This window comes from Stegostoma tigrinum, chromosome 6, assembly GCF_030684315.1.
Source record: "Stegostoma tigrinum isolate sSteTig4 chromosome 6, sSteTig4.hap1, whole genome shotgun sequence".
NCBI lineage: Eukaryota > Metazoa > Chordata > Chondrichthyes > Orectolobiformes > Stegostomatidae > Stegostoma > Stegostoma tigrinum.
Genome location: NC_081359.1, coordinates 106,098,650 through 106,114,596, shown reverse-complemented (window position 1 = coordinate 106,114,596; position 15,947 = coordinate 106,098,650). Strand labels below are relative to the sequence as shown.

Here is a 15,947-nt window from a genome sequence, read left to right as displayed (position 1 = left end):
CCTGTTAGAATTTAAGTTTGAGATCTCACCACCCCCCACCCCCAAAACACACGTTCATCTGAACTCCAGCAAAAACAGTCCCAATGCAGTCAATCTCTCCTCGTACGTCAGACCCGCCATCCCCAGAATCGGTCTGATGAAACTTTGCTGTGCTCCCTCAAGAACAAGAGCCTCCTTCCTCAGAAAACCTAAACCAAAACTGCACACAGTATTCCAGGTGTGGTCCTCACCGAAGCCCTGTATAACGGCAACAACACATCCCTGCCCCTGTACTCAACTTCTTGCAATGGAGGCCAACGCACCATTTTGCTGCCTTTTTACTACCTGTTGCACCTACATGCTTACCTTCAGTAACTGGTGCACATGGGTCCCCTGTCCTCCTCTCTCCCCACCCCCCCCCCCCCCACCCCGTCCAACCATTCAGGTAGTAATGTGCCTTCTCGTTTTTTGCTTCCAAAGTGAATAACCTCCTGTTTATCCAAATTATACTGCCAAAGAAGGCAAGCAAATTTGCTGAAGCAGAAACAGGTAAGGCTGTTAATCATCTTTTGACATTCCAAACCAGCATTTTGAAATGTTTACTCTGTTGCTCCATCCACAGATTTTATTTCAGATTTCTGATATCCATCACACTTTGATTTTTATTTTGAACAAGTTAGTTGGCTTGATTCGGAGTGACTTTCCCCACCCTATCAAACATTCCTGCAGTAGATTATTTTCAAAGTGATATTACTGTTGTAATGTAGGCAACCTGTGTGCAGCATGGCCCACCCCTCTTTCCAAAACAGTGACGTGATGATTAGGACCAGATTATTTCCTTCAGTTGAGGAATAACACAAGTAACCTCTGCACCTCTTCAAAATAGCGCAGTGGAACAAAGAGCAGCGATGGTCTTCTGTTAATTAAGGTATAGAGAGTCATACAGCATGGAAACAGACCCCTTTGGTCCAACACATCCATGCCAACCAAGTTTCTTAAACTAAATTATTCACATTTGCCTGTGTTTGACCCATATCCCCTCAACCTTTTCCTATTCATGTAATTATCAAAATGTCACTGTACCCACATTTACCACTTCCTCTGGAAGTTCATTCCACATACAGACCATTCTTTGTATGAAAAAGATTCCCCTCAAGTTCCTTTTTTTAAACCTTTCTCCTTAAACCTATCCTGTCTAGTTTTTAGACTCCCTACCCCAAAGAAAAGACTTACTTTGCAATTCACCCTAACCATGCCCATCATGATCTTGTAAGGTCACCCCTCAGCCTCCTGTGCACCAGGGAAAAGTATTTTCCTGCCCTACCAAAGGAGGTGAAGAGGGGATGTTGGTTTAAGTAGGCATGTCCTCAAGCAGAACCCTGAATACTTGCTGCATCACCTCTGGATTGGACCGAATGCAATGTGTTCCTGTTCCCGAAGTGGGGATTTGAACTTGCTATCTCCCAGATTGAGACATGTGCTACCCACAGTGGGCACAGTTGAATTGCAGACTGCTCTTGAGTGAGCAGATGAAGATGACTACCAAATCTCACAGCTGGCAGAGATGTTTTTGGGGTCACATTAGCTTCATGGGTTTTTGGCATTATCCCCCCCGCCCCCCAAAAATCTGAGCTGCTTTCAGGATTATTAGTTCAGTCCTTTTCAGAGCAAAATCCAAGTCAGTTTTTGTACTTTTTTTTCTAGGTGTAATGCCTTCTCTGACATACCAGGTCTTCTTCATGAAGAAACTATGGACACATACAGTTCCTGGAAAGGACCCAATGGCAGATTCCATCTTTCATTATTACCAGGTATCATGGTATCACTGACTGGCTTGCCCTGAAATTTCAGTTCTGAGACATTTTGCGCACTATCCTTGAGCTCGGGGATGTACTCGATTACTTGGTAAATTGGTTGGTTGCTGACTCCCAGCTCTTGAAGGATTACGGTTTGTGTTGCAGTTTTATATTCCAAATAATAAAATGTGAGGCTGGATGAACACAGCAGGCCAAGCAGCATCTCAGGAGCACAAAAGCTGACGTTTCGGGCCTAGACCCTTCATCTGATGAAGGGTCTAGGCCCGAAACGTCAGCTTTTGTGCTCCTGAGATGCTGCTTGGCCTGCTGTGTTCATCCAGCCTCACATTTTATTATCTTGGAATCTCCAGCATCTGCAGTTCCCATTATCTCTTATATTCCGAATGCTGTTTTTGGTGAACTACAGGACAGGAGCATTTGCTGTTCTGCCCCTGAAACCGTTTACTGCAGCGAGTTTACTGTTTATACATCACCTCCACCACCAGACATCTTCAAAGGCAGAAAAACATAGAAAACACGAGCAGGATAGATCCTTTTGAGCCTGCTCTGCCACTCAATATGATCATTGAACTCAGTCCCTGTCCCCACTTTCTCCTCTTTCCCTTTCAGCCCTTTAGCCCTCGGAGCTACATCTAACTCCTTGGAAAAATTCCAGTGCTTTGGCTTCAACCACTTTCTTGTGTCAGAAAATTCCACAAGCTCCCTCCTCTCTGGGTGAAGACATTTCTTCTCCTTTCAGTACTAAATGGCCTACCCTCTATCCTCAGACTGTGACTCACCGATGTTGAAGCACTGAAGTGTAGCCGTTTTAGGAAATGCTGCAACCATGTTGCGGTTTTGGGAATCTCACCATGTGCAATGTAATTGGGCGATGATTTGCTTCTGAGAAGTTGATTTGAGGAATAAATACTGGCCAATATGTTTAAATGCCAGAGTTAAATGCTGGCTAAAGGGTCCCGGCTTGGATAGTTCCAGCCTGAGTTCTACTCCTCAGTCAGTCAAACTTCTACACACCCAATGATATTCGCCCACACATCCAATGCCGTGCTCCCTCAATTGTCGCTTTTTTTAAATAACACGTGACTTATCACCCATTCACTAATTTCATTGGGTCTCCAGTACCCTTGCTATTAAACAGTAACACAAAGGAACAACTATCTTGCTCTTCTCTAAAAAAGCACAATGGGATATTTTGTCTGCCTGAGATGAGACGAGACATTGGGTTAACATCTAAGAAGGGACTGTCATGTAAATTTTTAAACCTTATTTTTCTGCTTAATATAGCACTGGGAGTGGCAATATTAGTACTTTTCTGCACTCCTGTATTGAGTGCCCATGACAATAAAACCTAACTCGGACAGTACCTTTGTAGTGCTCCCTTGGTACTGGGCTGTTGATTTTTTTCCACTCAAGTCCTCTAGTAGGGTTTGAATCTTGAAATGGGCTGAATGACCGACCTCTGCCACATTTCACGTTCTTGTGGCTCGCGCTGGAGGTTGACTCTGGTTTGGTATCCACACCAGCCCCTGGAACCTGACAGTAGGCTTCAAACGCCGGACCTTCTGACCCAGTGACTTGAGGACCACCAAAGCTCAGGCTCGCTTAAGATTAGAGAGTGACAGAGCAGGACTGAGAAGGCAGCCAAACGAACCTTAACCTGAGCAACAACCAAAAGAACGGTGGACGCTGTAAATCTGAAACAAAAACAGGTTGCTGGAACAGGTCTAGTAGCATCTGTGAAGAAAAATCAGCATTTTGGGTCTGGTGACCCTTCTCTCAGGACCTTTCCTCTGAGGAAGGGTGACCAGACCCAAAACGCTAACTCTGATTTCTCTTTGCGGACACTGCTGAGCTTTTCCAGCAACAACTTCTGTTTTTTTTTGTGCCTTGAATCTGACCTGCCTGCTGACATTCGGATACCATAGCAAGCTAACTGTTGGACTGGATCCTGGTTGGGAGAGCACTGCTCTTTCATCATTACCTGCCTGCAAAGGCCCCTGGACCCTCAGACATGCTTTTCCCTTCCTTCTCTCAGGAGCTGCCTAAGTACCTGCGCGGTTACCACAAGTGTTCCCGTGACGATGTGCTGCAGTTGGCGGCACTCATTTACAGGGTGAAGTTCGAGGATGACAAGTCCCAATTCCCAAACATCCCCAAGATGCTGAAGGAATTGGTGCCACAGGATCTGATCCGGCACTTCTCACCTGACGACTGGAAGCGGGTAAGAGATTATCCTTGTTTGTTTTTACTGAGAATGGGAGAGTGACGTTTTTGCCCTGAGGCCAACCTCTGCTCCCTGGACTCCCCTCAAAATTGTACTGTTTGGGCCTGTATTCTCCCTCTTGCCCAAATGCGTTCTCACATTTTCTCATTTCAATTGTTGCCCCTAGAAGGTATTGCCACCTGCCTAGTGGCGTGGCATGCCAGGCCACTTCAGAGGGCAGCTAGGAGTTAACCACATTGTGGTGTGTCATCGTAGGGGGTTTGTACTGTCTAGAATGGTGGAGGTAAATGGGCGACGTTTGTTAGAAACATCATCAAATCTGACAGTTTTGATAAGGCAGGGTAGTGGTAATGTCACTGGACTAGTAATCCACAGGGCAAGGTTCAGGCAGATGATGGAATTTACCCTTTGGCATTCCGTTCGCAATCTTTATTGACAGTCTCCAGGAAAGGGGCTGCTTTTGATGTACAGCTTGATGCTGTCCTGAGTTTGCCTTTATTTTGGCCCATCTGGTCAAAATCCAAAGTGTCTTCATGTTTACTCTTCAAGGAGTAACATCATTTATCACACATTAACACTAAGTCCTGCTATAGGTGGTAATCGTCCATGTAGACTTGGTGATGAGAGAGGTGTTTTAACATGTTTGTCTTCTTCATTCACTCCTTTTTTTGAGTTGGGATTTCATGTTGAGGTTGTACAGTGTTAGTGAGATAACACTGTGTGAAGCTGGATGAACATAACAGGCCGAGCAGGAAAGCTACAGTGTTAGTGAGGTATGTTTGAGTACTGTTTCCAGTTCTGGTTGCCCTGTTATAGGAAAGGACTCGGAAGAGATTTACCAGGATGTTGCTGGAACTGGAGGGTTTTTGGGAGATGCTGAATAAGCCGGGACTACTTTCACTGGAGTGTAGGAGGTTGAGGGGTGACCTTTATATTGAGGCTCAAAATCATGAGGACTATAGATGCGACAAACCGTGTGTGTTTTGCTTATTCCCAAGGGTGGGGAAGTTCAAAACTAGGAAGCATCTCTTGAGGTGAGAGGAGAAAGGATTTTAAAACTTGTGTGTGGGGTTCGAGTGGAAGGAACTTCCAGAAGTGATGGTGGATGCGTGTGCAGTTACAACATGCCAAAAGGCGTTTGGGTAAGCACTTGAATAAGAAATGTTGAGCGAGATATGGCCAAGGGCAGAGAGGTTGGACTAGTTTTAGTTTGGAATTATGGTTGGTGTGGACCGGTTGGACCGATGGGTCAGTTTCTGTGCTGTGAGATTCTAACCATTACATCACAAAGCTGCTCCAGATTTCTATTTTGTGACGGGTAAATAGTGAGGAGGCTAGCCTTAGATTGCAGGAGGATATAAATGGGCTGATCAGTGACAAAATTCAATCCAAGTCAATAAGAGGTAATGCACACTTAGTAGGACTAACAAGTCATGGGAACACATGATGACCTTTAGGACCCTGGGAAGCACAGTGGATTAGAGACCTTGATGTGTATGTACACGGGTCTCTTAAGGTATCAGGACAGGGGGATAAAGTGGTTAGGAAAGCATATGGATTCTTGCCTTCATTAGCTGAGGTATAGAGTTAATCACAGGAAGTTTATGGTGGAAATGTGTAAAACCTTTGTTAGGCCCACAGCTAGAGTATCATGTGTAGTTCTGGAACCCACATTTCTAGAAGGGATGTGGTAGCGCTGGGGAAGATGCACAGCGGATATACCAGAATGTTGCCTGGTCTGGAGAGTTTTTAGTTGTGAAGAGACAGGTTGTTTTCCTTTAGTGTTGTGGAGGTTGAGATGGATAAAAGAGGGATATGGGATAGACAGGAAGGTATGTTCCTTCTTAGGAGGATCAGTGATCGGGGTCATAGAGTTCAAAGTAAAGAGCAGGAGGTTAAAAGGGGATGTGAAAAACTTTTTTTGTTTTCACCCAGTGATGGGAATCTGGAACATTGAACAGGCATTTAGATGCCAAGGTATATAAGGCTATGGACAGTGTTGGAAAATGGGATGACAACAGTTAAGCAGTTGTCTTTTGATCTGCACTGACTCAATGGGCCGAATGGCTGAAGATCTCAATGGCCTTGCAAAACTGCACCTATTACAGCACTCAATGATTGTCAGGAAAAACCTAACTGGTTGACTAATGCCCTCTTATGGACATTCTTATCCAAACTGCCCTACACACAGCAGTGTGGTTGGCTCTTGTCTTCCCTCTGAAATCTTTCAGCAAGCCACTCAGTTCAGGACAGTTAGAGATGGGCCAATGAATGGTGACCATCGTCACCAATGGCCTTGTGGTATTATCACTAGACAATTAATCCAAGGACCAAGTAATGTTCTGGGGACATGAGTTGAAATCCTGCTGTGGCAATTTGAATTCAGTTTACAAACAAAGGGTTTAAGAGCCTTAAAAACCCATCTGGTTTACTAATGTCCCTTAGGGAAGGCAAGTGCCATCCTTACCTGGTCTGGCCTACATGTGACTCCAGACCCCCAGCAGTATGGTTGACTCTTAACTGCCCTCTGGGCATTGGGCCCATATCCCATGAATAAATATGTAAAACTTTGCAATGTCCATATCCTATTAAAGAATGAAAAAGAATTTGCCGGTGACAGCGCAGCACTCTCAGTACCGTCCCAGCAGAGTCAGTCCCGATCTTGAGCTCTGCTTCCTGAAGTGGTCACTTCAACCCACCAAGAGTTTTGTGTTTTGGTCTAATTAGAGTTCAATACAGAACTCCATATAGTACTCGGTTCAGAACTGTCAACAAGGAGATGAGTTTAATCAAGACTGTCCATCTGCCTGAGTAGATCGGTCAAGAACAGCTTTAATGGATAGATTGCTGGCTGGCTCAGTGGTTAGCACTGCTGTTTCCTCCCCCAGTCTAGAGATATGAAGGTTAGGTGGATTTCCCATGACTAAAGTAGGTTATGGATTTGGGTGTGATCCTGTTCAGAGGGTCGGTGTGGACCCGATGGGCCAAATGGCCTGTTTTCACACTAGGGATTCTGCTAGGCTTGGGGGATCAAACAGGCTAAAGGACCTTCTGAACATATTGTGGCCATATGACTACTTATTGTCATTTCCTGTGGGATCTGAATGTACAACTAATTTTTTCTTCTCTTTCTTTTTTTGAACACCAGTCCATTGTAGCTTTTTACAACAAACAAGCAGGAAAATCACGGGAAGACGCTAAACTATCGTTCCTGAAGATTATCTATAAATGGCCTACATTTGGATCAGCATTCTTTGAGGTCAAGGTAAGAGGCTGCCTGTCTCTACTTGGTATTTCATTCACACGAAGATGACATGTTGGAAGAGCAACAAAATAAAAAATCTGGACACTAAACTGACGACCCTCCAGAATCTTTCATCTGCCCATGATTCAGGATTTGAGTTCTGATGCCGATGACCATTTGTACTGTTGTCTTCAGCTCTTCAAATGAGCACCGTTTGACTTCTGCCAATTTCTTGTCTTAACCCCACCCCCTTGCGCATTGTGCCGCAGAGACACACTTGCACACGCTCTCAGACAGACACGCGCACACTAGCACTGGACTAAAAACAGAAGTTGCTGCAAAAGCTCAGCAGGTCTGGCAGCACTTGCAAAGAAAAATTAGTTAACGTTTTGGGTCCAGTGACCCTTCCTCAGAAGTTTTGACCAGCGTTGGAGTGTTTGAAAGTGAGATGTGGGATGGATTTAGATTTCAGTGGCACTATTGACCAGGACGCAAAAGCAAGAGTATTTGCTCACTTCAAGCTGGAGACCTGTTCCAGGAAAACCTTGCCGTGGTAACCAGTGTAAACACATGCGTGGTGTGCTTCATATGAACCGACTGAGAGGAGGAAGAGGGTGGTTGTACCTAGACTCTGAACTGTACAGCATGGAAACAGACCATTTGGTCTGACCACATTCCCATACTAAACTAGTCCTGTCTGCCTGCGTTTTCACCCATTTCTCTCCAAACCTTTCAGTCTCAGTCGGTTCATATGAAGCACACCACGCATGTGTTTACACTGGTTACCACGGCAAGGTTTTCCTGGAACAGGTCTCCAGCTTGAAGTGAGCAAATACTCTTGCTTTTGCGTCCTGGTCAAAAACCATCTGCCATTCACCTTATCCATGCCCCTTTTATCGTTTTATAAAATCTATATAAGATCACCACCCCTCAACCTCCCACACTCCAGTGGAAAAAGTCCCAGCCTATCCAACCTTTCCTTTATAACTTAAACCTTCCAGTTTTGCTAATATCCTTTTGAAATCTTTTCTACTCCCTTTCCAGTTTAGTAGCATCCTTCCCATAGTAGGGTGACCACAACTGTGTGCAGCACTCCAAAAGTAGCCTCCTCAACATCCCATACAACTGCAACATGACATCCCAACTTACTCGCCTTTCATTCCTCCCCTTTGCCTCTCGTGAGCCCTTCCCTCTTGTTCGTGCTTCTCTCCCTTTTTTTTTAAACCAAGCATTGAATAATTTTTGACATTCTGTTTCCCTTGTGCTTTCTAAACAGCAAACCACTGAGCCAAATTACCCAGAGATCCTCTTGATTGTGATCAACAAACACGGAGTGAGTCTGATTGACCTGAAGACAAAGGTAACGTTTCTATCTTTTCTCATTCTCCCTCTTTTTCCGCTCTCCCCCACAACGACCCAAAGGCTCAGCTGATGATTAGATCTAACTGGTGACAATCAGTGCTGTGTAAATATCTCCCCAAACAACAGGTTGCTGTGAACGTGCCAATATTGTGTCCACCATACCCTGTTTCTGGTTTGTTGCAGGAACCAGCTGCGTAAAGTCCAGGTACAAATCAGCAAGTCTCCAGATAACTGAACAAATGCAGGTCTCTAAGCTGAGATGGATGAACGGTGTATATATTCAAAACTATAGATTCAGCGCAGTAGGCTAGCACAGTGGCTCAGTGGTTAGCACTGCTGCTTCACAGCACTAGGGACCTGGGTTCGATTCCACCCTTGGCTGATCCTGTGTGGAGTTTGCAAGTTCTCCCCATGTCTACATGTTTGCTTTGGTTTTCACAGTCCAAAGTTGTGCAGTCTAGGTAGATTGACCATGCTAAGTTGCCTGTAGTGTGCAGGAATGTGCAGATTAGGAGGGGTTATAGGGTGTTGGGTCTGGGTGTGTTGATTTAATGGTTGGTGTGGACTTATTGGGCCCAAGGCCCTATTTCCACAATGCTGTATTTTTATATAACGGAGGTATGTTCCATGCATTGATTTGCCACACAGCTTGTATCATGTCAGCACCATCAACTCTTAATATTGAAACAGTGAACATAGGCATAGGCCATTCGGCCCTTCAATTCTGCTCTCCGTTTGTTATGATCATGGCCAGATCATCTAACTCCTACTGGTGCTGCATTTTCCCCATACTCTCTGACCTCTTTAATCCCTAAGGACTGTAAAATCAACTTGAGCTGCTGCTGCTGATAATGCACTGAAATTTATTCTAAAGTGTCACTCGAACTTTTTGTAAAATTGTTACCGGCATTTGGCGGACCGTTTAAAGCTTGAAAATAAGAGACATGTTAACGTGAGGATGTGTGGTAAAGGAGCCTGCTTTACTGGTGCAGTGGTAATGTCACTACATTAGCAGTACAGGCTCATGTTCTGGGGACTCCGGGTTTAAATCACATCATGGCAATTGGTGGAATTCTTTAAAAATCAAGGATAAAAAGCTAGTCTTGTGGTGACCATGTTAATGGTCAGGAAAAACCCATCTGGTTGACTAATGTTCATTTTTTTAGGGGAAGGAAATCTGTCCTTACCTGGTCTGGTCTACATGTGACTCCAGGCCCAGAGCAATGTGGTTGACTCTGGGCAGTTAGGGATGGATAACAATGGTCAGTGATGGCCACATCCCATGAATGAAAAATAAATAAATAAATCTATTCTAGCATTACTATGCCCCACTCTCTGTATAACCTTGCATCATAAGGTTTATTTTGTTGATTCACTCATGGGGTGTGTAACCACCGTTTTTATTGGCTATCCACAGTTGCTCTTCAGAATCGCAGAAACTCGCGTGGAAGCAGCCCCTTCAAATAGCATCCCACCTCCCCCCACCCTGTAACCCTGAATTTCCCATAGCCAATCCACCTAGCCTGCATGTCCACAGCTCCCTGGAAGAAACCTGTGCACGTGTGGGGAGAATGTCTGTATGTGTGGAGGTTGCACATTCACCTGAGGCTGGAATCGAACCCTGGTCCCTTGAGGCAGTAGGGCTAACCACTGTGCCGCCCTTAAGTGCAGATGAGCTGCCTTCATGAACTGCTACACGTGCTGTGGGTTGAGCCACAAGGCAGGGAATTCCCAGGAATTTGACCCAGTGACACTGAAGGAATGGTGATATGTTTCCAAGTCGGGATGGTGAGTGGCTCGGAGGAGACTTGCGGGGGCTGGTGCTCCCATGTATCTGCTGCCTTTGCCCTTTTTGATGGAAGTGGTCACGGGTTTGGAAGGCAGTGTCTAAGGAGCCTTGGTGAATTTCTGCAGGGCCTCTGCTGCCACTGAGTTTTGGAGGGAGTGAATGTTTGGATGTGGCATCAGTCAAAGTGCTGCTTTTTCTCCTGGATGGTGCCAAATGACTTGGTTTTTTTTCTCTTGGAGTGTTCTTTCCGTCTCAGCCTGTCGCTTTTGAGACCTGCAAGTGTTGTGTGATCCAAGGAGTTGCTGGTCTATTGTAGACATCGGCCCACGATGTTGTGCTGTGGAATATTCCTAATCCAAAAATAAAATAATCTAACCTACATTCCCCTCAGTTCACTGCTGTCCATGTGCATGTCCAACAGTCGCTTAAATGTCACTAATGACTCCGCTTCCACGACTACCACTGGTAAACTATTCCATGCGCTCACAACTCTCTGGGTGAAGAACCTCCCTCTGACATCTCCTCTATACCTTCCTCCTAACACCTTAAAACTATGACCCCTCGTGGCAGTCAATCCTGCCCTGGGGAAAAGTCTCTGGCTATCGACGCTATCCATGCCTCTCATTACCTTGTGCACCTCAATCAGGTCACCTCTCTTCCTCCTTCTCTCCGGAGAGAAAAGTCCGAGCTCAGTCAACCTCTCCTCGTAAGACAAGCCCTCCAGCCCAGGCAGCATTCTGGTAAACCTCCTTTACACCCTCTCCAAAGCCTTCACATCTTTCCTATAACAGGGCGACCAGAACTGGACACAATATTCCATGTGTGGTCTCACCACGGTTTTGTAGAGCTGCAGCATAACCTCGCGGCTCTTGAACTCGATCCCCCTGTTAATGAAAGCCAAAACACCATATACTTTCTTAACAACCTTATATTAAAGGTTACATTCTTTATTACATTAAAGGTTAACCTTACATTCATTCCTGGCCTCCCTGCGAAAGGAAAGATGTCCTGAAACTTGAATGGGTTCAGAAAAGATTGCAAGGATATTACCAGGATTGGAGGATTTGAATTAAAAGGAGGAGCTGAATAGACTGGGGCTATTTTCCTTGGAGCATCAGCGGCTGAAGAGTAAACTTCGAGAGGCTTATAAAATCATGAGGGGCATGGATAGGGTGAATGGTCAGGTCTTTCTCTCCCCACAGTAGGGAGAGTCTAAAACTAGAGGGCATAGGTTTGAGGTGAGAGGGGAAAGATTTGAAAAGAACCAGAGGGACCATGTTTTCACACAGGGTGGTGTGTATATAGAATGAGCTGCCAGAGGAAGTGGTGGAGGCTGGTACAGTTACAACATTTAAAAGGCATCTGGATGGGTATATGAGTAGGAGGGGTTTAGAGGGATATGGGCCAAATGTTGGCGAATGGGACTAGATTAATTGAAGCTATCAAGTTGGCATGGACGTGTTAGACCAAGGGGTCTGTTTCTGCTGTACATCTCTTTTTTTTCTTTTTCTCTTTTTAAGGATATTCTGACCACCCATCCATTCACCAAGATTTCTAATTGGAGCAGTGGTAACACATACTTCCATATTACCATTGGGAACCTGGTGAGAGGCAGCAAACTCCTGTGTGAAACCTCTCTGGTAAGTATTACTCAACTGCTTCAAAACTTAGCAAGCATTGTGTAAACCGGAATTTGTCCAAAACTGTACTGCTTCTTGCAATTGATCCCATTCACCTATCGCCCCTGTTGTCTATGTTGACTCAAAGAACAAATAAAATTACAGCACAGGAACAGGCCCTTCGGCCCTCCAAGCCTGCACCAATCCAGATCCTCTATCTAAATCTGTCACCTATTTTCCAAGGATCTGTATCCCTCCACTCCTGGCCCATTCATATATCGATATGTGTAGATACATTTTAAATGACCCTATCGTGCCTGCCTCTACCATCTCTGCTGGTAACACATTCCAGGCACCATCCTCTGCATAATGAGCTTCCCACACACCTCTCCCTTAAAATTTTCACCCCTCCTTGAAATCATGATCCCTAGTAGTTGAGTCCCCTACTCTGGGGAGAAACGGTGGATAACAAGAAGCTGTCTATACCCCTCATGATTTTTGTAGACCTCAATCAAGGCCCCCATCAACCTCCATCTTTCTAATGTAAATAATCCTAATCTACTCAACCCCTCTTCATAGCTAGCACCCTTCATACCAGGCAACATCCTGGTGAACCTCCTCTGCACCCTTTCCAAAGCATCCACATCCTTTTGGTAATGTGGCGACCGGAAGTGTATGCAATATTCCAAATGTGGTCAAACCAAAATCCTATACAACTGCAACATGACCTGCCAACCCTTGTACTCAATACCCTTGCCAATGAATGAAAGCATGTTGTATGCCTTCTTGACCACTCTATCCACCCGCGTTGCCACCTTCAGGGTACAATGGACCTGAACACCCAGATCTCTGTCTATCAGTTTTCCTCAGGGCTTTTCCACTTATGGTATAGTTTGCTTTTGAATTGGATCTTCCAAAATGCATCACCTTGCATTTGCCTGGATTGAACTCAATCTGCCATTTCTCTGCCCAACTCTCCAGTCTATCTATATTTGGCTGTAATCTCTGACAGTCCCCTTCACTATCTGCTACTCCACCTATCTTTGTGTCATCAGCAAACTTGCTAATCAGACCACCTACACCTTCTTCCAAATCATTTACGGATGTCACAAACAACAGTAGTCCCAGCACAGATCCCTGTGGAACACCACTGGTCACAGTTCTCCCTGTGAGAAACTCCCTTCCACTACAACTGTCTCCTGTTGCCCAGCCAGATCTCTATCCATCTAGCTAGTACACCCTGGACCCCACCCTGGGTTTCACTTTCTCCATCAGCCTACCATGGGGAACCTTATCAAATGCCTTCCTGAAGTCCATGTATATGACATCTACTTCCCTCATCCATCTACATTGTCACTTCCTCAAAGAATTCTATCAAGTTGGTAAGACATGACCTTCCCTGCACAAAACCATGCTGCCTATCACTGATAAGCCCATTTTCACCCAAATGTAAATAGATCCTATCCCTCAGTATCTTCTCCAGTAGCTTCCCGACCAGTGACGTCAGGCTTACCGGTCGATAATTACCTGGATTATCCTTGCTACCCTTCTTAAACAAAGGGACAACATCAGCAATTCTCCAGTCCTCCGGGACCTCACCCGTGCTCAAGGATGCCCCAGCTATTTCCCCTCTTGCTTCCAACATTAACCTGGGATAGATCCCATCCAGACCTGGGGATTTGTCCACCCTATTGCCTTTTAGAACACCCAACCTCCCCCCATGCTGACTTGACCTGGAGCAATCAAAATCTATCCCTAACCTCAGCATCCATCATGTCCCTCTCCTTGGTGAATACCGACGCAAAGTACGTGCTAAGAACTTCACACATTTTCTCTGATCCCTCACGTAACTTCCCTTCTTTGTCCTTGGGTGGGCCAACCCTTTCGTTACCCTCGTTCCTTATAAAAGCTTTGGGATTTTCCTTTAACCCTATTTGCTAAAGATATTTCATGACTTCTTTTAGCCCTCTTAATTCCTCGTTTGATTGGTCCTACATTCCTGATATTCTTTCAAAGTTTTGTCTGTTTTCAGTTGCCTAGACCTTGTGTATGCTTTCTTTTTCCTCTTCGTGAGACTAGCAATTTCACCTGTCATCCATGGTTCCCTAATCTTGCCCTTTCTATCCCTCATTTTCACAGGTACATATCTGTCCTGCACTCTCATCAATCTCTCTTTAAAAGCCTCCTACATATCAAATATGGATTTACCCTCAAACAGCTGCTCCCAATCCACATTTCCCAGCTCCTATTGAACTTTGCTTTAGTTGGCCTTCTTCCTACTTCAACACTCTTCCTTTAGGACCACTCTTGTTTTTGTCTGTCAGTGTTCTAAAACTTATGGAATTGTGATCACTATTCCCAAAGTAATCCCCTGCTGAAACTTCAACCACATGGCCAGGCTCGTTCCCCAACACCAGATCCGGTATGGCCCCTTCCTGAGCTGGACTATTACATACTGCTCTAGAAAACCCTCCTGGATGCTCCTTAGAAATTCTGCTCCATCTAAACCCCTAACACCTGAGTGAATCCCAGTCGATGTTGGGAAAACTAAAATCTCCTTTCACCACCAACCTGTTGCTCCTACATCTTTCCATAATCTGTCTACATATTTGTGCCTCTATCTCACACTGACTGTTGGGAGGCCTGTAGTACAGCCCCAACATTGTTATCACACCCTTCCTATTTCTGAGCTCTGCCCATATTACTTCACTGTTACAGTCCCCCATAGTGCCCTCCTTCAGCACAGCTGTGATGTCTTCTGACCAGTAATGCAACTCCTCCACCCCTTTTACCTCCTTCTCTATCCTGCCTGAAGCATCTATATCCTGGGATGTTTAGTTGCCATCTTGCCCTTCCCTCAACCAAGTCTCGGTAATAGCAAAACATCATAATCCGAGATACTAATCCAAGCCCTAAACTCATCTGCCTGACCTACTACACTTCTCGCATTGAAACAAATGCACTTAGACCACCTGTTCCTCTGCATTCATCATCTGCTCTCTGCCTCCTCTTCCACATAGTCACATTGACTTCATTATCTAGTTACTACCTCCTTACTGTCTACTAATCACCTCATTTGTTTCCGATTTTTCCCCCCTGCCACATTAGTTTAAATCCTTCTCAACGGCATTAGGACATTGGTTCCAGCCTCCTAACCCATCAAGCCCTCCATTTGTCAAATTCCCATCCTTGTTTTCAAATTCCTTGCTCCCTTAAATTTTCTTCAACTCGACAACTTTCTGCAATCTGTGCTCTTCCAACTCTGGACACATCTCCTTCCCCATGCCTGCATCATTTTGGTGGTAGAACCTTCAACTGTGTACTTCCTTAACTCTGGGATTTCTTTCCTAAATCTCTCTACTTTGGAAGCGCTCTTTTTGATGAAATTGCATCTTGTTTCTTAACTTTCCTATGAAACAACTAGGTATGGCTAAAGGTGCTCTACAAATGCAAGCTATCTATTGCAGAGTTTGGCTGGCAGTGAGTCAAGTTACCACCTCTCCAATTTGATGCTGGGCTCATTTTCTTTTTCAAAAGTCTTTTGAGAAATTTATGAACTGCACATCTCCAAACAGGAAGAAAGCAGAGGGTTATCGTGGTGAGGTGAGATGGAGGGGCAGGTGGAGCATGATCACCAGTGTGGGCTATGGGCTGAGTGGCCTGATATTTGGGTCACAGCCTAAGGATACAGTGCAGGCCATTGGGACTGAGATGAGAAGTTTCTTCACCCAGAGAGTAGAGAGCCTATGGAATTATCTAACACAAGGCTTTTGAAGCCAAAGCATTGAATGTTTTCAAAGAGTTGGATATAGTTCTTGGGGCCAAAGAGATCAAAGGGTATTGGGAGAAAGCAGGAACAAGGTACTGAGTTGGATGATGAACCATGATCCTATTGAATGGTGGAGTAGGCTAG

The 15,947-nt window shown here is 45.1% G+C and overlaps 1 protein-coding gene across 2 annotated transcripts in view; it reads left to right on the top strand.

The window, feature by feature from the left end:
- The window catches only part of myo7aa (myosin VIIAa), a 152,878-nt gene that overhangs the window by 132,314 nt on the left and 4,617 nt on the right, over positions 1-15,947 (top strand). Inside the window, exons 43-48 of one of the 2 annotated variants that reach the window (XM_059646833.1) lie at positions 460-528; positions 1,684-1,790; positions 3,832-4,017; positions 7,169-7,285; positions 8,541-8,624; positions 11,936-12,055. In XM_059646833.1, coding sequence (XP_059502816.1) covers positions 460-528; positions 1,684-1,790; positions 3,832-4,017; positions 7,169-7,285; positions 8,541-8,624; positions 11,936-12,055 — 683 coding nt within the window. The remainder of the gene's footprint in view (positions 1-459; positions 529-1,683; positions 1,791-3,831; positions 4,018-7,168; positions 7,286-8,540; positions 8,625-11,935; positions 12,056-15,947) is intronic. The other variant, XM_048532748.2, reaches the window with a different exon arrangement.